Source organism: Sus scrofa, chromosome 13 (assembly GCF_054392235.1).
Source record: "Sus scrofa isolate SSC_HxYL_T2T_F1_AM1 chromosome 13, Sscrofa_HxYL_maternal_Yorkshire_Landrace_v2.0, whole genome shotgun sequence".
Taxonomy (NCBI): domain Eukaryota; kingdom Metazoa; phylum Chordata; class Mammalia; order Artiodactyla; family Suidae; genus Sus; species Sus scrofa.
This window is the reverse complement of record NC_139395.1, coordinates 34,326,906-34,349,550: the sequence shown is the minus strand read 5'-3', so window position 1 is coordinate 34,349,550 and position 22,645 is coordinate 34,326,906. Positions and strand designations below refer to the sequence as shown.

The 22,645-nt window shown below is 39.6% G+C and overlaps 1 protein-coding gene across 2 annotated transcripts in view; it reads right to left on the bottom strand.

Annotated features, from left to right (window-relative positions):
• The window catches only part of PDCD6IP (programmed cell death 6 interacting protein), a 64,193-nt gene extending 46,167 nt beyond the window's left edge, over nt 1-18,026 (bottom strand). For both annotated transcript variants that reach the window (XM_021071621.2, XM_021071622.2), the window contains exons 1-4: nt 17,664-18,026; nt 10,026-10,080; nt 8,270-8,339; nt 962-1,089 (exon numbers count right to left, since the gene is read on the bottom strand). In XM_021071621.2, coding sequence (XP_020927280.2) covers nt 962-1,089; nt 8,270-8,339; nt 10,026-10,080; nt 17,664-17,872 — 462 coding nt within the window. In that variant the 5' untranslated portion in view covers nt 17,873-18,026. The remainder of the gene's footprint in view (nt 1-961; nt 1,090-8,269; nt 8,340-10,025; nt 10,081-17,663) is intronic.
• Between the last annotated feature and the right edge of the window lie 4,619 nt (nt 18,027-22,645).

The following is a 22,645-nucleotide window of genomic DNA, read 5'->3' as shown; positions in this document are numbered from 1 at the left end:
CATCCAAAACTTAAGGCATATCACAATCTGGAGGACACTGCTTGCTTAAAGTTCATCTTCCTCTCACTTTCTTAAAATAGTGTTCTTTACCTCTCCCCTAACCTTCAACAACAGGAATTATTAAACTCCACCTCTGAGACAAGCAAATTTCAGAGCCATGGGAGACAGTAGTAAGGACTATTTAGAATTTCATAAAATTTGGAATCCAAACACCTGAAATCCCAATGACTTCTACCCTTTAGACTCCTTGTCTGTAAAGTGAGAATGATGTTATAAAATATGTATCAAAAAGCTTATGTGAGAGCACAAAGATAATCTATAAATTATAAAGCAGTACAAAACATGAAAACATAATTACAGACAATATCACCTAGTAAATCACCACTTATTGTTTTTTAAATTAAAACAAAAAATAAAAGCTGAGTAAATAATGTATTGCCACCAAATAATATGCCATATTAGTAAACAATCATGTTTAAAATCTAAATTTAGCTGACTTGGAAACATTAGATATCTGACCACAAGTCTCAGAGTTAAAACTTTCTTGCCAAGAGGTCTTAATTTTTCTGATACTGGTGAAATTTTAAGTGTGTGTTTCTCTAAGAAAAATTATGTAAAACCAATGTACAGATTTTTTAAATGAGGTCATTAATGTGAAAGGTACTTACAAAGGATTTCACATCAAATATTTAATCATTTGTTCTCCCAACATTTATTGAGCCTTTATTATGTGCCAGGCACTGTGCTAGGGGCTGGGTATACAATAGTGAGGAAAAACAGAGCTAGATCCACAGGTAAGCAGTCTACCTAAGGGCTTCAAAAATATGTATCGGTTCATTAAAAAGTACATTATTTTTCAAGAAAGTGTATAAAGAAACATCTATTAAATCTAAACGAGAATTATTTTCACCATAATCCAACTTAGTGTTAATGGTTATGTATTAACTACTGTTCTGCATACCTGGTAATGCTTAGCAGCGATTTTCAATCCTTCATCATTATCCAGGTTCTGTTCTGCTGCAATCTGGCTAGCTAAGGCTGCACAATTGAACAACACACAGCTCTTTTCATATCCTAAGCTTGCAAGAGCTGTAAAAAAAATTGAGAAGGAAAAATTTATCAGATTATATTTTCTAAGGAAAACGAGTGTTTCAAAGAGAAATACTGTGACCTCTACCCCACTGGCTCTCACAAAAACAAGTTTCCAGACCTGTTTTCTCACCCATTATACTCACCCATATTTCTAGCTGCCCTGCCAGGCATTTATTTCCACAACAATATTCTCATCACCTAAAACCTAAAGACCCATAAATTCATCTTTCCTTCCCTTAACGTCCACACTGCTATTAGTCAGATTCAAATGAAGTCATTCTCATGTCATTTCAAATTCAATCCAAATAAATTATCTCCATTTTTCCATCACCCTGCTCAAAATTTTATCTTCCCATGACATTTAATCCAGTTCTTCACTACTACGAACCTAAACCAATGCAAGCACCTCCTAGCTAGCTTCTCACAACTTTAGGCCAATACTTCTCTCAGAGAACTAGATTATCTGGCTAAGAATCCACACACCTCACACACAATGGGATAGCCACTATTGAAAAAAGTAGGAAATAACAATTGTTGGCAATCGTGTGGAGAAATTAGAATCGTATGCTGTTGGTGGGAATGTAAAATGTTGCAGCCACAGTGGAAAACCGTACAGAGGTCCCCAAAAAAATTAGAAATAAAATTACTATATAATCTAACAATTCCACTTCTGCATACAAACTAAAAAGAACTGAAAGCAGGGTTTCAGAAGTGTCTTTATACCCATGTTCATAGCAGAATTATTCGCAACAGCCAAAGGATGGAACCAACTCAAGTGTCCATTGATTCATGAACAGATAGACAAAATAGGGTATACACTTAGAATGGAACAGTATTCAACCTTAAAAAGGAAAGAAATCCTGCCACATGCTAAAACATGGATGAACCTTGAGAAAAATATGCTAGGTGAAATAAGCCAGTCACAAAAAGACATATACTAAGATTCCACTCATATGAGGTATCTGAAGCAGTCAAAGTCACAGAAACAGAAAGAAGAATGGTGGTTACCAAAGAATGGGGAAAGAAGCAAAAGGGCAGGTGTGGTGTAGAAGGTACAGAGTTCCAGATTTACAAGATCAAAAGGTTCTGGAGATGTGTTTCACAACGATGTGAATATATTTAACAGCACTGAACTGTACACTTAAAATTGGTTAAGAGAGTCAATTTCATATTATGGATTTTTTTTTTAACCACACAAAAAAAAAAAAAAAAAGGAGGAATGAATTCAAAGAGACATTCAAGGTCTTACATAAAATACCAGGTATTTGAGCACCAAACAAAATAATTAGAAGACTTCTTAAAACACTGAGCAAACCATCAAACCATCTAGGAAAATCAGAACACCACAGTTGTGTGTTTGTGCCACACAGTAGTGCCATACAATAAAACCTTCCCTGTTACATAGCATTTTAATAGTCTTCCTTGTAATTATGCCAAGCTTGTAGCTTACCTCCAACCTAATTCTAGCCTCCTCACCATAAAGTAAAGGGGACACACACACTAGCTACTCTAACCTACTCTCTTAAATAAACATATTAAAAAAATCTAGAACAACCACGATACAAGTAGAGCATGCAGCAAAATAAAGATTAAGATGAACTGAATATGTGAGCCCAAAGTAAACAAAAACAACTCCAACAATAGAAGAAAACATTTCTAATTTGCACGCCTAACAATACTCAAAAAAACGGTACATCCATAAAACTAGTACAGGATCATTATTTAAAAAGAACAATCCATGAATAAGAAAATGCTCCTGGAAATTAAAAACATGATTGCTAAAAGTTTTTCAAAAGAAAGGTTAGAAGATAATACCTAGGCAGGCCATAAGGGAAAAAAAAAAAAAGTGAAAAAGATACGAACAAGTAGCTCAGAACAGCCTACATCTGGCGAACTCAGCATTCAAAGAGAAGAGAAGGAAAAAATGAAGAAGAAATCAAAGAAATGTAAGAAAATTTCCCAGGGCTGTAGGGAGATATATGATGAATCTTCAAACTGAAAGGGCCAACAATAAAATAACATACCCAAAGAACAAGATGAAAGCCAATTAGGTATTTTGGGATTTCTAACTATGAAAGAATAAGAGAAATTTATAAAAATCTTCCCAAGAACAAAGGAACAACTCACCTACCAAAGAATACTCAGACTTTTCATCAGCAACAATGGACAGTAAAAGGTAAGGAAACAATGCCTTCAAGTTGTAAAAAAATATAATTCTAATTAATTCAAAAAAGATATGTTAAGGCCACTATGGCTGAAAAAGGGAGAACAAGGGACAAAATGGAAGGCAATGATGTTAGGGAGGTAAAAGAGAACCAACTTATGCTGTTAAGCATTAGCCTTTACTCTGAGTGACACAGGAAGTAAACAGGACAAGACTGTGGATAAGCAGAACTGGTAGGAGCTGGAGATTCGGTCAGTCAGTGCTGCAGCAAAGACTGGGAGGATGGTTCTGACAAGGAGGGCAGTAGTGGAGGTGCCGAGAAACGACTGGATTTTGAATCTCTTTCAAAAGAAAATCTGATAAAATTTGCTGCTGAGCTCACTGAATGTGGGGAATGAAGTGAAAAATATCAAGAATAACTCCAAGGTTTTTGACTGAAGCACCAGGTGCCAGAATTTCAAACCAATTTCATGAGGGCAAAATATAGACATTTTCACAAAGATTCAGAAATCTAACCTCTTCTGAGAAAGTTACTTAAGAATATATTCCAGCAAAAGAGAAAGACATATTATCCATAAAATGGCTCTAACCTAAGGGATAATAGAAATGCAGTAGCTGTGAATAGCAAACAGTCCAGATTCAAGCAAGCAAACAGAAACAGAAAAGACCAAAGGAAACAGAATACTCTCTCAGGAAAAGGGGAGTCCAGAGACATAAAAAGTAAGACTGAGAGTTTGGAAAATCTTGAGAATATGACAAAAGCACAGAATTAATGTGGTGGAGCAATTAAAACTTCCAAACACCCACACAGCCATAAAGAAAGTCACAGTTTAGGAGTTCCCATTGTGGCACAATAGAAACAAATCCCACTAGGAACCATGAGGTTGCAGGTTTGATCCCTGGCCTCGCTCAATGGGTTAAGGATACGGCATTGCCGTGAGCTGTGGTATAGGTCGCAGACACGGCTTGGATCCCAAGTTGCTGTGGCTGTTGCATAGGCCAGCAGCTGTAGCTCCAATACAACCCCTAGCCTGGGAACCTCCATATACCGCAGGTACAGCCCTAAAAAGCAAAAAACAAAAAGAGAAGTTCCCGTCGTGGCGCAGTGGTTAACGAATCCGACTAGGAACCATGAGGTTGCGGGTTCGCTCCCTGCCCTTGCTCAGTGGGTTAACGATCCGGCGTTGCCATGAGCTGGGGTGTAGGTTGCAGACGTGGCTCGGATCTCGAGTTGCTGTGAGCTGTGGCGTAGGCCGGCGGCTACAGCTCCGATTCGACCCCTAGCCTGGGAACCTCCATATGCCACAGAAGCAGCCCAAAGAAATAGCAAAAAAAAAAACAAAAACAAAACAAAACAAAACAAAAAAACAAAAAGAAAGTCACAGTCTAAATACTAAGTAACTCATCCACCATATGACAGAAAGTCAGTAGACTTCAAGAATAATGAAATATACTCCAAGCAACAGATAAAAGTAAACTTTTTACATAGAAGATAAATATTCCAAACTGTTATTTCAAACTTACATTTCTCATAAATATTATCACCCCTGACGGTAGCCTGTTTTTTGTTTTTGTTTTTGTTTTGGCCACACCCACAGCATGCAGAAGTTTCCAGGCCAGGGATCAAACTGGTGCCACAGCAGTGACAATGCCAGATCCTTAACCTGCTGAGCCACTTGGGAACTACCTGTCATTTTATTTTGACAATCTCTCATGCATAAGAGATTTTGTGAAAACTTTTTCTTGTAATTAACTTTTTCATGACTTCTATCATCACATCTAAACTTAAATCAGGGTTGTTTTTTTAATAAGTGTTCGATACTCCTTTCTTCAAAGAGCCCTTCTTTCCCAATATTCAACTCCATTGCTTTTTACACCTGAGCTCTTTTTCATTAAGCTTTTCAAAATGAAAATAGCTTCATTATTAAAAAAAGTTGTTATAAAATGCAAACAAGTGCTAAAAAACACACACACAAAAGAAAATAAATTAAAAATCATCCAATATGCAACCTCCCAGAGTTACCCCCTCATTCTTGGTGAATATCTTGACAACTACATACATACATGTTCACATACCCAATTTTTCACAAACAGTACACAATATACAAGGTGCCTGGAATGCACACCTCCAGGAAGCAGCCATCACCGTGGGTTCTACACAAATGGTGTCCCAAGGAAACCAACTCTGGGGCCCCGAGTTATACAATGCAGTAGCTCTGACCTGTAATAGGCCTCTTATTGAATAGTAAGTGGACAAAGCTTTACATATCTGCTTTGTCAACAAATACATATCTGCATTATCATTCTTAATATTCTAAACTATACAATATTCTAATGAATGGGGAGCCCATGCTTTATGTAACCAAAACATTACTGATGGACATTTAATCCCCAATATTTATTTACTACCAGAAATGCCATGGTGACCTATCTCCTGCTTTATTTATGCTCTTTTTAGGGCTGCACCCGCAGCATATGGAAGTTCCCAAGCTAGGGGTCAAATGGGAGCTGCAGCTGCTGGCCTACAATACCACAGCAACAACAGATCCAAGCCACATCTGTGACCTATGGCTTGTGGCAATGCTCTCAATTTTTTGTGTGTCCCAGTTCTTCTAGGGCCTTGGTTTATTAACTTAACCTAACTCACTTAAGTACCTCCTAGTTCTCCGGCTATCTGCTCCTTTTTCTTAACAATTTGCTTGTCACAACAGCACTAGAAGTCCTTTCCTTGACCCTGCCTCCTTCTCAGCATAATCTTCCCTTTGTCCCAAATCTTCACTGAATATTTTCTGGAGTGAGCAGCCCACACATGCTGTTTGCATTTCCTCACTTCTAGTCCACCCCTCAACCTGAGACAATCTGGCTTCTTCAGCAGGTCCCTAATGAAACTTCTTTCTCTGCCAGATCAGTGAATTCTACAACCTTCTATGTTTTGACCTCTGCCACAATGACTCTGTCAATGATGTTTCAACATCAGAGACACCTGAAAGTATTTTCAAAGAAATGAATTCCATTGGCTCACCCTGAAATTTCCTCCCATCACATCTGGCATTCAGTATCTTTATCTTTAAAGATACAATCTATTTCCCAAGATACCTGTAATGTACAGTCAGGTCTGGGAACCACTGGCCTCTAAAACTACCACTGGCCTCTAAAACTCTTCTGGCATTCAATTTCATGTCTCTATTTTACCCTGGCTCCTCCAAGATCTGAAAGTCTTTTTTCTTTTTTTTTGCCACACTCACCAGGGATTGAACCCATGCCACAGCAGAGACAATACCAGATCCTCAACCTGCTAGTTTCCTCTTCTCAACCTCATTCCCAGGAACCTCTTCCTCTATTTCCCCTGAGCATTACATTCATACTTTTCCCAATCTACAGTCTACCAGAAGAGATAAATTTATTATCATTTAATGAAAAGTATTCCCAAATCTATGTCTTTACCTCTTTTGAGCTTTAAATACATTATTTCCAAATGCCAAAGTTTCTACCCTGATACAATACAGAAAAGTCAAACTCAACCTACTGAAAGGAATAATTATCCACAGGTCAAACCAAATTATAAATCTGAGTTAACCTTCAACTCCTACTCTTACTTCCAACACAAAGCCCACAGATCCATCAGTTTCATCTCTTAACCCTCTCTCAAACCCATCCCGACCCACTACACTACCCACTCTAATTCCATCACCTCTCAGTCAACTGGTTTGTTTCTTTCTAGTCTCAGGAGTTAGGCTTCCTGAGTCATACCCAGCTTCACTAAATCTCTGCCATATGATTTTAGAAGCCAGTTTGTGCAACTGGTAATAATAGCACTTTTCCTCACTGAGCTGTCAGGGAATATGGCAAGATAATGTGTGTAAAGCCGTTTCCACAGTGTCCAAGTGGAATAAGTACTCGACAAATAGTAGCTATTAACAAATGAGAGGGAAGAGCACAAATTCATAGTATGTTTGCAACTCTTAACAATCGACTCACCATAATCTCTAATTCATCTATGGTTTTAAGCCTAACAGTAATTATATTAGTATGTATTACATAAATTTATACTATATGATATTGTTATATAATATTACATGATACATATTCTATAATGCATATATATTATTTATAATACATTACATAGTTACATGTAAAATAATATTTCTTGCAGCTAATATTTATTGAGCATCGTTCTAAGGAATTTACATGTATACTCAATTTAATGCACACAAGAACCCAATAAAATATACCATACTTCTACTAAGATAAGACAGATAAGAAAATGAACACACAGAAAGGTTAACTTGCCAAGCTAGTAGATCAAAAAGCATTGACTCTCCAGACTTCTGGTTATAGTATTCCACCTGTAATATTATTTTCTACCTTGAAAAGCCAAATTCATCCTTCAAGGCTTCACTTAAACATCACTTACGTTCAACAGGCAGAATTAACTACTTCTTCATCTATGCTCCCATAATTTTGTCCGCAGACTAATTTACTCCCTACTATATCTTAGAATCATCAAATGTCTTCCCAATGAGACTGAGCACAACTATCTTACTCATTTTTAAAACTAGGACAGTGCCTGGCAAGGCGTAGGCTCTCTACAAATAATTGGAAATTGCATTAAAAGTTGAAGTTAAAAAGAAAATGAGGAGTTCCCTTCATAGCACAGTGGAAATGAATCCGACTAGGAACCATGAGGTTGCAGGTTTGATCCCTAGCCTTGCTCAGTGGGTTAAGGATCCAGCGTTGCCATGAGCTGTGGTACAGGGCGCAGAAGCGGCTCGGATCTGGCGTTGCTGTGGCTGTGGTGTAGGCCTGCAGTTGTAGCACCAATTTGACCCTAGCATGGGAACCTCCATATGCCGCAGGTGCAGCCCTAAAAAGCCAAAAAAAAAAAAAAAAAGAAAATGAAATGTAAAAATTTTTATTATTTATGAGAGTTGTTCAGAGAGCAATTTTAAAAACCTAAAACAATACAAAGTATTGAGACCAATTCCCTATCATTTTTATTTAAAAATTACATACCTAATTTTACAGATCCTCCAAAAAGTGAACCTTTATCAAAAGCATCCTTCCAGGTAAATGTCAAGCAGATCTTGATAAAAAAGAGAAAAAGCAGAAAATTATGTTACCTTCCTGGATCGCATTATAGATAAAAGTCTCTTTTGAAGAAAAATCCACCGTGAACAAAAGGACAAAAACTTTAACTTGTCTAAAATGCCATCTTTTCTGAACAGCCAACTCCTTTTCCTTTTTGTAGACCATAAACTTTTCTTCTTTTAAAGTTAAATACTGGCATTAGGATATTTCAAATGGTCATTCCACCTTAGTAACTGTACACACATTATCTTCTTCAGAAAACACAATCTTACTCATCTTTACAAATACCTGATGACCCGAACAGAACAAGGCACTTAATAAATGACTGTCAAATAAGCCAAGAGAAGCAAAGGCAACTAAATAAGTTCTACAGGTGTCTTAGAAGATAAATTTAAAAACTATGCCATGATGACAAAAGTAGGAGAATGGTTACCTCTGGGGGAAAGGATGAGATATTTTATTTCTTGATTTGGGTGGTAGCTGTACATTCACTTTGAGAAGGTTCAAGCTATACACATGATATGTTCACTTTTCTGTATGTATATTATACACGAATAAAAAGTTTACTCAATTAAAAACTGCCTCTCACTCTACTCTCAAATATTTCACATATGAAGGTTAAAAAGAACTTAGGCTCTTTTAAATTATGTATTGCAATCTAATACAAAAATTCTTAACTCTGGATAGAGAAATCTTCAGTACCACACAACTAGAGAGAGTAACACAAGGAATTCTCATATACCCATCACCAGTTTTAGCCTTTTGCCCTTCTTGGTTCATCTACCCTCACTTCCCCACCCCACTAACAATACACATATATGTTTTTACTGAAACATTTTAGAAATCAACCACATTATTTGACCTGTAAAAACTTTAGTACAAGAATGTTTAAAGTGTTTCGTATAAACTATTTTAAAATTTAGAAATGTTACACAAATTAAAACTTTTAACAAGTCTCCCAAATAAAATTGTAAAAAAAAAATCAACATTTTCAGTATCTAGAAATAATTTTTGTCTTTTTTTTTTTTTTTTTTTTTGCCTTTTCTAGGGCCACTCCCTCAGCATATGGAGGTTCCCAGGCTAGAGGTCTAATTGGAGCTGCTGCCACCAGCCTGCACCAGAGCCACAGCAACGTGGGATCCAAGCCGAGTCTGCGACCTACACCACAGCTCACGGCAACGCTGGATCCTTAACCCACTGAGCAAGGCCAGGGATCGAACCCACAACCTCACGGTTCCTAGTCGGATTTGTTAACCACTGCGCCACGATGGGAATTCCTAGCAAATAATTTTTAAAGCACAAAAACTGAGAGTAAATACTTCCTGGATTATACAGTTTCCTTCTTTATTTTGTAAAAACCAAAGGAACGCACACCACAGATTAGTCAATAGATCCTACTGATTTAAAAAAAAAAATAGGAAAAAAAAAATACAATCCAATATGCTACATGAACCCAGAAGTGACTGAAGAATGACATGAACAGAACTTCCAAGAGACTCTTCAAAAGGACATAGATTCATGCCAGATGGACTTAAAAGTTTCCGATTTGTATTTTAAAAGTCTCATAAAAATCTAGTGATAGTGAAAAGGCACCATTTATTTTAATAAAACATCATGGGTAGGAGGAAATGGGTGATTTACCATAACATAACTTTGAAACAAATTAAAAGTAATAACTTACCTGGTTTTCAGAAAATGGGAATTTGGGTTCAATGGAACAGATCTGATCATAATATCTAAATTAAAAAAAAAAAAAGGAGCAAATTTATTTTTGTTTCCCAGACTGAAAAACATACAAAAAAATGCCACTGAGACACATGTCAAGCAGCATACTGCCTATGTTTTTTTCTAAAACTTTATGGTTTCAAGCTGTACATTTAAATCTTTAATCCATTCTGAATTTACGTTTGTACATTGTATGAGAAAGTAGTCCAGTTCTCCCAACACCATTTGTTAAAGAGGCTGTCTTTTCCCTACTATATAGGAGATTAAGAACAAATATCCAATTGCAAAATAAATGAGTCACGGATATGTAATGTAGAATGTGGGGAATACAGTCAATAATTATGTAATATCTTTATATGGTGACAGATGGCATCTAGACTTATTGTGGTGATTATCTTGAAATGTATAGAAATAACGAATCACTACATTTGTTTAATAGAAACTAAAAGGTAAATTATACTTCAAAAGCAAACAACCAAACACAGAAACAAAACAGATTTGTGGTTACCAGAGGTGAAGGCTGAGGGGAGGGGGAACTGGATGAAGACAAAGGGTACAAACTTCTAGTTATAAGTTAAATATGTACTAGGGAGGTCAAGTACAATGATGAAAATAATTAACACTGTTCTATGTTATATGTAAAAATTCAGAGAGGAAATCCAGAGTTCTTATCACAAGGAGAAAAATGTTTTTTCTATTTCTTTAATTTTGTATCTATATGAGATGATTGATGTTCATGGGAATTACTGTGGTGTCATGATGTATATAAGTCAAATCACTATGCAGTACATCTTACATTTACCCAGTGCTACATGTCAATTTTATCTCAATACAGGAAGAAAAAAGAACTACAAAAAATAATTAATTGGAGTTCCCATTGGGGCTCAGAAGTAATGAACCCAACTAGTAGCCATGAGGACTCAGGTTCGATCCTGGCCTTGCTCAGTGGTTAAAGACCTGGCATTGCTGTGAGCTGTGGTGTAGGTCGCAGACAAGGCTGGGATCTATGCTGTGGCATAAGGTGGCAGCTGCAGCTGCAGCTCCAATTTGATCCCTAACCTGGGAAACTTCCATATTCCACAGGTGTGGCCCTAAAATATATATATATATATATATATATATATATATATATATATAAAATAATTAAATATAAAAACAGATCAAAACTTTAAATTGCCAGTGATATATATACATCACACACATTTATGTAAATACAACTAGTTTAAGAGGATACTAAAATTATGCATGCTTACTTTCAGTGGCCAGCAAATCAAATTTCAATCAGCCATTTTTAAGTTAATTAACATTGTCTTTTAATGTGTAAATCTGTAGCTAAAATGCATGCAATGAGAAAAACCCATCAACGAAAAAATTTACCGCCAAAGAAAAACACTTAGCTATTATTGGCTAAAAGCAACCTAATGTGTCCCAAGGTTACCAGTGTTACTTCTTTTTTTTTTTTTTTTTTTTTGTCTTTTTGCTTTTTGAGGGCCACTCCCACAGCATATGGAGGTTCCCAGGCTAGGGGTCTATGCCAGAACCCCACAGCAACTCGGGATCAGAACGGCGTCTGCGACCTACACCACAGCTCACGGCAACACTGGATCCTTAACCCAGCGAGCAAGGCCAGGGATTGAACCCGCAACCTCATGCTTCCTAGTTGGATTCAATAACCACTGAGCCACAACGTGAACTCCAGTGTTACTTCTTAAAGCAGTATTTCTTAAGATAACTGTTTGTATCCATTGGGCAGATTAACACCTCTAGTAAACTACTGATTACAAACAAGTTTACCAATTTCAAACATGATTTGGGTAGGCCACTCCTGTCCACCTGCATCACTGCTATACAGTTCATCAAAGCTTCCACTCTCCCTTGAAAGTAGACCAGTGCAAAAGCTTTCTAGCCAATCACTCCGTATCCTTTCTAATTCTCTTTAAACTGTTCTCCAAGTAGCAGCTAGAAAGATCATCGAACAGGAAGCAGTCTTCCCTTATCAGGCTGACCTTTGAGCTAGCTTGGAAGTTTGGGGTGGGGTGGGGCGGGGGGGGGGGGGGGGGGGGGAGCCAGCCAAGCTTTCTAAATGGCCTTTAATATTTCCTCCTTCCCTTATCACCTTCCTCCCCCTGCCCTCCCATCTTCAGGGTTCTTTTTTTTTTGTCTTTTTTTGTCTTTTTGCTATTTCTTTGGGCCGCTCCTTGGCATTTGGAGGTTCCCAGGCTAGGGGTCGAATCGGAGCTGTAGCCACTGGCCTACGCCAGAGCCACAGCAACACGGGATCCGAGCCGCGTCTGCAACCTACACCACAGCTCATGGCAACGCCGGATCGTTAACCCACTGAGCAAGGGCAAGGAGCGAACCGCAACCTCATGGTTCCTAGTCGGATTCGTTAACCACTGCACCACGATGGGAACTCCGGGTTATTATTTTTATTGTTATTTCTGAGGTCCAGTTTTCCAGAGGGGTGGGAGCAACATGTCCCACAATCAAGTTTTTGGCCACAAGTTTGGTTACAAAGAAGAAGAACTGAGCAATTAAGTAAATACACTGGAAATAATGGGAATTAGGTTTCTAACTATAGGTTTCTAACTATCAGAGAAAGAAGTTACAAGTATGGAAAGGTAGAAGGCTAGGAAAAGAACAATTTTGGATTGGAATTATCAGTGTGAACTCATTTTTTATAACACTGTAATAGAGATACAAAAAACAGTAAATATGTGTAGATGTGCATACTTCCTAAATGTATATGCTAAGAGGCCCTAGAAGCAATAATACCTCAGTAGCAATAAGCATACCTAGAGTGCAGATAAACAATGCTTTGCATTAAAGGGAGCCAATGCTCCTTAAAGAAATGGCTGGCTCCCACAGCTAAGACAGAAAATTCAGGAGTCAAGCCTAAAACATCTAGCCATGCCAAAAAGTTCAGGAAGAACACAAAAAAATGATAAGGACATGTCAAAAGAACACAGGAACTAGCTTTAAGCAGCTTCCACCAGCCAAGTCCAGAACAATTTAAATAAATAATAAATCATAACCCACTGAGGAAAATAAGAAAACCATCCTAAAGTAAATGAATAGGGAAAGCTCTTCCCTACTATACAATGCCAACTAATAAATCTAGAAGAAATGATGAAGTCAGAAAAGTCACCATTTGGCACCTTTCATAATATAATACCTGATTCAGGTAAAATCATTAATAGAAGCTAAAACATGACAGTTTGATGGAAATAGGATATTACAAAGTCTCAAAGTATCTTCCAAAAAAATATTAGTACAACTTACTTATTAATTATAAGGTCAAAAAACCTGACAGACACCATCTTATCAAAGTGATAAAAGTTAAACATTACCAGCAATAGGAAACCAACCTTTTTCCTAATATGCCCTAAAAAGAACACAGTATCACATGGATGGCACTAGAGCCCCAAAAGGCACAAAACACAAGAAAATATGAGGCAAACCCTTACTGAAGGACAGTCTACAAAGTAACTAGCTTATACTCTTCAAAAATGCCAAGGTCACGAAAGACAAAGAAAAACCAAGGAACTGTTCCAGATTGAAGGAGACTAAAAAGGCAATTAAATGTAACGCAGGATCTGGGATTAGATCCTGGACCTGTAAACAACATTATCGAGAGAATCCACAAAATGTGAATGAGTTCTATGGGATTAAATGGTAATATTCAATCCATGTTAACTGCCTGATTTTGAAAGTTGTACTGTGGCTATGTAGGAGAGTGTTCTTTATTTAGGAAAGAACTCTGAAGTACAAAGTGCTCAAAGTCTTTAACAGATTCTCATTATACTGAAAACTACATCCACAAAATGTGGCTTACCTGACCATCATTCAACTCCCCATCCTTATCTCAGAATATTCACTATACATTCTAGTCACTAAAATTCTATGCTCTCTCTCGGCTCAGCACCTTCATCCATTTTTTCTCTGTACTTGGAAACTTTCTCATCAAAATTTCCCATTTTTCTTGTCCTTATTCATTCACTCATTCAACAAAGATACACTAAGAGTTACTGTGCACCAGAGGAGAGATGTGGGTAGTGGCCAACAGTCAGTTTCATTCTTTGCCCCAGTGACACTCAAATTCCGGCACACCCTTCTCTCCTCCCAGAGAGTCCGGCCACCTCATGTAGGTGTTTGGCACAGCTGACAGGACACAAGGCAATCTGCTGAGTCATGAATCACCAATCTGAGATTCCACCATTCACTGCCAAGGCACTGCCAAGTAGAATGCCCAATGCAGAGGTGGCACCAGAGGAAGCCCTGGGTGGCAGTGAGGCATGGCCACTGGCCAGGGAGGCAGATACTGGGAATAAAGGGGACATCCTAGCTAGGTGTTCAAGGCTCACGGTGCCAATCTGCTAGAAGAAAGCCTGTGGACCATAAAGAAACAGGCAGCTGGGCAAGCCTTATTTTGCTGACCTCTGCTCTAAAGAGAACAAGGAAGCAAGTAGTAGTAGATGAAGCTACTGGCTCTGCAAATGGATGAGGAAAAAAAAAAAAAGCTAAGGAGTTGCCAGCTGGCTCAACAGGTTAAGAATCCAGCATTGTCACTACTGTGGAGCAGGTTCAGTTTCTGACTCAGGAATTTCTGCATGCCACAGGCACAGCCAAAGGGGGAGGTAGGGGGGAGCTAAACACAAGAGCAGGATGTTATGAGGCAGTTTCCAGGAAACATCCTGGAGGCTGAGCTCTCTATCTCCTTTCTCCCTGCCTCCACTCTCCTGTCTAAAATTTGGGTATGACTGCTATCTGGACCTGGAGAACAAGGATTCCAGGTTTTACAGAGCACACCACTGGAAGAAGTCTAAGCCTGATGAACTTCACAGAACCACTCTACCATGGCTGGACCATCAGAACTACCCACCTACTAACTTTTTACACAGGAGTAAAATCATATTTACCTCACTGATCATTTGAGATCTACCACATACAGCTGAATCCAATCCTAATGCAGTACAACAGATGATAGAAAACTAAAACATACATTATTAAAAAAAAAACCTGTACATATGATTGTTGAGATCCTAAACCTCCACGCCCCCACCCAACCCCCAATCAAATTTAAGAAAGCTGTCGACCAGGCTTTTTCATGGAGGGAGACTGGAAGTCACTGAAGTGACACTAATCACTACAAAACAGATGGAAGCTGATATCTGGAGCTCCCTCCTACCAAAAAAAAAAAAAAAAGGCAGGGTTCCTATCTTATCACCCTAGTGTAAAATTCACCATTTACCAAGGCTCTCCTAATCAATTTGCAAAGTCACCTTATAAAAATGCCATTCACCCTTAATATTATAACACATAAGTGTACATTTTAATATATCATCTGCAAGTTAACAATAAAAAGGCAAGTTGGACTCCCCTTGTCGCTCAGTAGGTTAAGAATCTGGCATTTTCTAGGGCGGCTTTGGTCGCTGCTGTGGCACAGGTTCCCTGGCCATGCCTCAGGTGTAGCCAAAATTTAAAAAAAAAAAAAAAGAAGTCCAACAGTGGACCTGTATGTAGAGCAGTGCATCAGTACTTATCAAACTAGCTTCTATTCTTTAGGAGTAAGCTTAAAGCTTCTTTTCCAAAATTTTTATTTAAAAGTTCATTAAGTTAAAAATATGTAAATTCATGTTCAGTTTACACAATTATCCAAATATAATTATTACAATATTCTGCTTGAATCAGTGAACACCCCACAACTATTTACAGCATGTATACCAAAGGTACTTTTGTACACACCTCCATTAGACTGTAGTACATCTATCAGCTTACCTTAAGTCCACTAGAACAGGAAGAAGAAAGTGTGGTTGTTGAATGAATATGCTAATATAAGGATAACACAGAGGTGACTGGTGAAACGAGGTTTTAAAGAGATTTTCTTTGCAAGAGCCCTATGGGAACAGTTCTCACATTTATGCTTGAGAAAAGACTAAAGGAATGAATAAATGAAGTTTTAAAGTTCACAGAGCCACTATCCACTATTCTCTCTTCTGTTACCCATGTACGAAATGTCTCTGAAGACTCCAAGCTCCTTAAGGGCTGGGACCAATCTTGATCTATTTTATTCATGTGTTCATTGTTCCACAACCCATGCTTTTTAATACTACTAGTGAAAAATCCTCACTAAATGCTACTCATGTCTACGCAAGTATTGTTTTGAAGATTTAAGTTTTATTGACGTATAGTTGATTTACAATGTTGTGGTAATTTCTGCTGTACTGGAGATTTTTTTTAAGTCTGTTAATTCTAAAGAATGACTAAGTACTCACGGGTGAACTTAAAAAAAAAAAAAAAGCCTATAAGTTTATACTAAGTATCAAACTACTGATCTTTGCAACCCAACAGTCTTATCTTTAAAACTGACACCAAGGGGTCATAATCTCTCTAAGCAATCTATTCCTTGTCCTCCTTCTAGAGAACCAACTCTTTCCCAGGCCATGCCAATATTACTTTAATCCACGGTGCATGGAAAAGTTAAACCAGCAGAGTGACTCAGCCAAGGGCAATTAAATTAGGCTATTTCCCACCATCACACACGGGCAGAAGCCAAGCCAATCAGAGGCCTCTCTTGGACGTTCAGTAGGACGGAGAAAAAGAACTCTCTTTTGTAAGATCCAGAGTGCTAAGGACCACTGTAATTACAGTACAGCAGGTGGCCATCTCTCCTAATAAAGGAACAAAGCCCTCCTAAGAGGGAATCATGGAGGCAAGACGATCTTCAGGAATGCCTAAAGCTAAGGGAGCAATATTCCTTGGCTTTTCTAGAACAAACAAGCTAGTTTAACCTGAGCTTCTCCTTACTTGCATTCTAACAGAGCTGTGTTTTTCTCTTGAAACAAGGAGAAAGTGTTACACATAGGAAATGAGATCATTAACAAGGTAGAGCAAAGAAATGTTTAACTATAAAGCGCTATAGAAATGTTCTGCCATCCTAACTGCAAAGTACTACAAAAGGAACTCCCATTAAATACAGCATGAGTTCAATAAACATTTGCTAAGATAAATTTACTCCATTAAGTGCCTACTTGTTTATGAAGAAACTGACTTCAAGCAACCTACCTTGAACATTCTGACACTCAAGTTTAATTTCAAATAATGGCAGCTCCTAACCTACATAATTATTTGGTTATGAGGGACTTAGGAAGACGGCTCATTTCAAGTGGACAGGTAATAAACATGTGTTCCAATGTCCCAATTCTGCCACTTCCCTCAAGCAATTAGCATTATGAAATCCAAACCTGACCAGGAAAGTTTTGCAGTGAAGGGAGGAGTCTCATTTAGAACCCCCGAAAAAGTGAAGAAAACTAGTTCTGGGTAAATGTGGCAAGATAGATCAGTACGTGGCAGAGCGTTCCTCCCAGACCGACCGAGTCCCAGCAGACCAAGGGCCGGGGTGGGAAGCCAGGGGAAGCGGGTAGGGTCACCGGGGCCTGCTAAACAGGAAGGAATGCAGACCACACCTACGCGGCCAGGCAAGCTGGGGCCGGGCCCGGGGCAGTGGGTGTAAAGGAGGGAGGCAGGGAGGGCAGAGGAAGCAAGGAGAGTGGCAGGCCGCCGACGGCCTCCCCCGTTCCGACCCCAGGCCCACCTCAGGAGCGTCTCGAGCGCGCCCTCGTGTTTATCCAGCGGGCGGCCGAGCGCGGCGCGGCGCAGTTTGCTGAGCTCCTCCGCCGCGCGGCAGTACTGGGCCTGCTCCTCCCCGCCGCTCGGGTACGTCTGCTGGATGAACTTCACCAGCGGCTTGGCCAGGTCCACCTCCGAGGTCTTTTTCTGCTGTACTGAAATGAACGTCGCCATGGCGAGCGCCTCGGCCGCCCTTAGGGCCGAAGAGACCGCGGGACGGCGACAAGAGCCGAGGCGCGCGGAGTACCGGGACCACGGACCGGCCCACCGGCGGACTGGACTGGCTGACGGACGTGCGCCCGGCCTGCGCTTTGGGTCCAGCCACTTCCGGGAGCTTCCGCGCAGGCGCACTCGGCGCGACGCCCGCGGTCACGTGAGGGAGTTCCCGCGACGGCGTAGCTCACCTGGGCCCGGTTGCACCCAGGCTCAGCCGTAAGGTCGTGGCTCCGTCCTCTTGAGGAATTCTTTGCTTTCTGCGTATTGCCTCGGCGGGTGGGCAAAGCACTCTCAAGTGAAGATAAATGTTTCTCTACTAGAATAACTTCCCAGGGATGTATTCCTGTTACTGCCACCTGCGCGAGTTTTCGACCACCTATCAAAGACCTGGCAGCCTCAGGGTATATTGTGACCTATGGTAATTTGTTCACCGGGCTCCTCTATACAAATACTGCGTGCACAGTGAACCGAGTAGGCAAGGTCCTTGCCATTGTGCAGCTTATTGTCAGGTAAGGACACAGATATTAAGGTGGACCAAAAAAGTATCATGGTACAAAAAGCAGAATACTTGGAATATGGGTTATGAGGTTCTCGAAAGAACCTAGTTTAAACAATAATAATAATTAGATAATGAGAGACGGTGACCTGTAGAAAATCTACAGTTTGAGAAGATGCTTGACATTAGGAGAAAGGAGAAGTGTCCAGGAGAGTATTGGCAGGGGAGAGCCTCCCAGAGCAAGAGGCCAAGGCCCTAGGAGACAAGCACTTCCCATGTTTAGGGAGTATTAGCAAACAGTGTGGAAGAAACATAAAAAGCAAGTAGAGAATGGGATGAAATGAAGTTGGAAGAGTATATAGGCATCAAATCTTTCAGAACCTTGTAGGCCAAGTTAAAGAATTTGTATTGTAGAATAAATGAAAAGGAAGTTATGAATGGCATTTAAGCACCAGTGACATGATACAATTTACATTTTTTAAAAGCCACCTTGTGCATCAGTCTGATGAGATATAGTATGAAGTTTACAATGTCACCATCTATGATATATTCCAGGCAAAAACGTTTAAGTTGAATCTATCGATTCTTTGCATCTAACACACAATTTATAAGAGATATAAAAAATAGAAGAGCAAGCCAAATGATACCATAAAAAGTAACCAAATAAATCCAAAAGGTGGAACATTCCACAGGATAACTGGCCCCATCTCTTGAACAATTTATAGTTATGAAAAAAGCCTTTGAAAAGGAATTTGAGGGACATAGAGTCTGGATTGAGTTCTAATTTCAACAGACCACGTATAAAATGCATTTTCAGGACAGTTAAAGAAATCTGAATATAGATGGACTGAATATGAGATGAAAATGTATGGCCATGGAAAGATGGAGGTCATTAAATGAAAAGAGCAAGTCACAAAACTGTATGTATGTTACACTATCTCGTTTTGATTACAGAATGCACATATGGGGAGTTCCCATTGTGCCTCAGCAGAAACGAATCCAACTAGTATCCATGAAGATGCAGTTCAATCCCTGGGCTCCCTCAGTGGATTAAAGATCCGGCATTGCTGTGAGTTGTGGTATAGGTCAAAGATGTGGCTGGCCTTGCTGTGGCTGTGGCATAAGCAGGCAGCTACAGCTCCAATTCAACACCTAGCCTGGGGACATTGATAGGCCACATGTGCAGCCCTGAAAAGAAAAAAAGAAAAAAAAAAAAAGTACTTATGTACTACAAAAAAAAAAAGGTCTAGAAGGATTATACCCTAAAATGTTAGCAGTTGTAAGTGATCTTTGGAAGTGGAAATGTATACTTTTATTTATTTTTGCCTATATTTTTTGTGTAACTTTTTATAGCATATGCTACTTTCTCTCATGAAAGTTTATTTTGCCACAATTTTTTTAATTTTTTAACTTTATTTTAGTTAAAATGTTCTAGGTTAAAATAAAATAGTAACTCTGGGTGCTATGTAGAGAATGCATTAGAGGAAGGCAAGCTAGAAGCAGGAAGCCAAATCTTGAAGTCCAGGCAAGGAGTTCCCTGATGGCCTAGCAATTAAGGCCTCAGTATTGTCACTGTGGTGGCTCAGGTTACTGCTGTGGCTGGGATTTGATCCCTGGCCTGGGAATGTCCACATGCTGTGGGCGTACCCCCCTCCCCCCAGAAAAGGTCTGGCAAGGGATCATGAAAGCTGACATTAGTATTAGTGAGCCAGGCATCTGGGTTTGGGGCCTGAATGTCTTGTCTTTTTTGGGGGGTGGGGGCACACCTGTGGCATATGGAGGTTCCCATGCTAGGGGTCCAATCCAAGATGTAGCCACCAGCCTACGCCACAGCCACAGCAACGCTGGGTCCAAGCTGCCTCTGTGACTTATACCACATCTCATGGCAACACTGGATCCTTAACCCACTGAGCAAGGCCAGGGATCGAACCTGAGTCCTCATGGATGCCAGTCAGCTTCATTAACCACTGAGCCACGACAGGAACTCCAGGGCCTGAACTTCTGAACAGTCAGTGGAATTATTTACTGATATTTAAAAAAAAAAAAAATACTGATGGATAACCCACTGATGGGGCCAGAGTATGAAAAGTGTTTATACCCAAGCATTCAAGTAGAGACATTAAATTGACAGTTGGGTATATGAGATTAGAGCTCCAAGAAGATACCTTGTCTGGGAATCAACATTCAGCATACAAATTAATTTTAAGTCTCTGGAACCATGAAGGAACACAAAGAAATAGAAAAAGGTCAGAAACTGTCAGGAAATACAGTATTAGATTATGTGTTATTTAAGACAGAAGATAGTTGAGTATTTTATAGGTTGGCTGACAGGACTGATCCTTTGAGGACAGAATGACGATTCAGAAGAGCTGAGAATAACCAAAGAAACCAAGTATGTGAAAGGAGAAGAGGAAAGAAAAAAATAAATAAAAGTGGAGAGCAAAGGGTAACCAGAGCAAGGAGCGTACACAGGGAGGGATTCACTGTCATAAGATGAGTGATGTGTCATTTGCTGAGGCAGATGGAGTGAAAACGGAAATAAACATAGATGTGGTTAACTGTGTGATCAAAGGAGGATTAGGGTGATCTTATCTGATGGAACATGAGCTATCTCTGCATATCTCTCCAACTTGATGTTTTGCTGCTTGTTTCTCATTTTTTTACTGCCCAGTCACATTAGTCTTTTTCAGTTTCTCAGACTCACTAAGATCTTTCCTCATATGACCTGGAATACTTTACCCCTTCTTCATATCTAGGAAGAAATATCTCCTCCCCATCAAACCTTATCTAAAGTAGATCCCCCCCCCCCATTAATGTCTAACTCAGCCATTGTCCATCTGCATCATAATACTTATCCTATCTGGTAAGTGTTTTGTTAGTTAATTTTTTTCTGATTTCCCTATAAGAAAATAAGCTCCTTAAGGACAAAAATAGTGTTTGTTTTGTGTACTGTTACATTCCTAGCCCTGGCATTTGTAGGCAACTTACTCAATATTTTTACACGAGTAAATGAATTTCACTTCTTGAAAAAGATTAGATTTCTACTATCAAAATAACACCTTACCCTCAATAAGAGGTAGCCTCATTGATTAAACAGGACAGTGACCAGCAGAGGGTATATAAGGGTAAGCTAGCTCATGCTTTGATAATAATTTTAAAATCTCAGCACCAGCTCAGCGGTAATGAGCTCAACTAGTATCCATGAGGGTGCGGGTTTGATCCCTAGCCTCACTCAGTGGGTTAAGGATCTGGCATTTCTATGAACTCTATGGTGTAAGTCGCAGACACGGCTAGGATTCCATGTTACTGTGGCTGTGGTGTAGGCTGGCGGCTACAGCTCCAATTTGATCCCCAGTCTGGGAACCTCCATGTGCCACAGGTGCAGCCTTAAAAAGCAAAAAAATAAATAAATAAATCTCAGCCTCTTAGCATAATAATTTGTTCCTTGTTCATAAACTGTCCAGGGTAGCTGACTTCCAAGCAGACTACTTGACTTCCAAGCTGACTACTGTTCATACTAGTTTGTTGTTTGGGTTTTGGTTTTGGTTTTGGCCACACCTGCAGCATGTGGTAGTTCCCGAGCCAGGAGTCAAACCTGGACCAAAGTTGCAACCTGTGCCACTGCTGCAACAAGGCCAGATCCTTCTTAATGTACTTTGCCACTCAGGAACTATTTAGACTGGTTTGATCTTTGTAGCTCAGCCATCTCACTGTGAGACTCCACTCTCAAAGGGGGAAGAGGAATCTATGACATCACCACGGAGCAGCTTTTCACTGTCTCAGCTCTCCCATTAGCTTTCACTGGCTAGAACTTCTCACCTGGCTCCATCAAACTGGAATGGGATTGGAAGGGTGGTCTTCTCTATGCTCTAGTGAGCATTCCAACATGCGTTACACAGCTTCCAAATATGCTTATGGTAACACTGATTATTTGTCTATATAATGAAACTCCATAAAATATGTTCTGAGAGTGTATCCACAGTGTAACACTCAGGGGAATATTTGGTTTTATTGTTTTTATTTTTTTTAAATTCAAGTATAGTTGATTTATATTTTTTCTCTCTCTTTTTTTTTTTCTTTTTGCCATTTCTTGGGCCACTCCCGTGGCATATGGAGGTTCCCAGGCTAGGAGTCGAATCAGAGCCACAGCCACTCGGGATCCAAAATGTCTGCAACCTACACCACAGCTTATGGCAACACCAGATCCTTAACCCACTGAGCAAGGCCAGGGATCA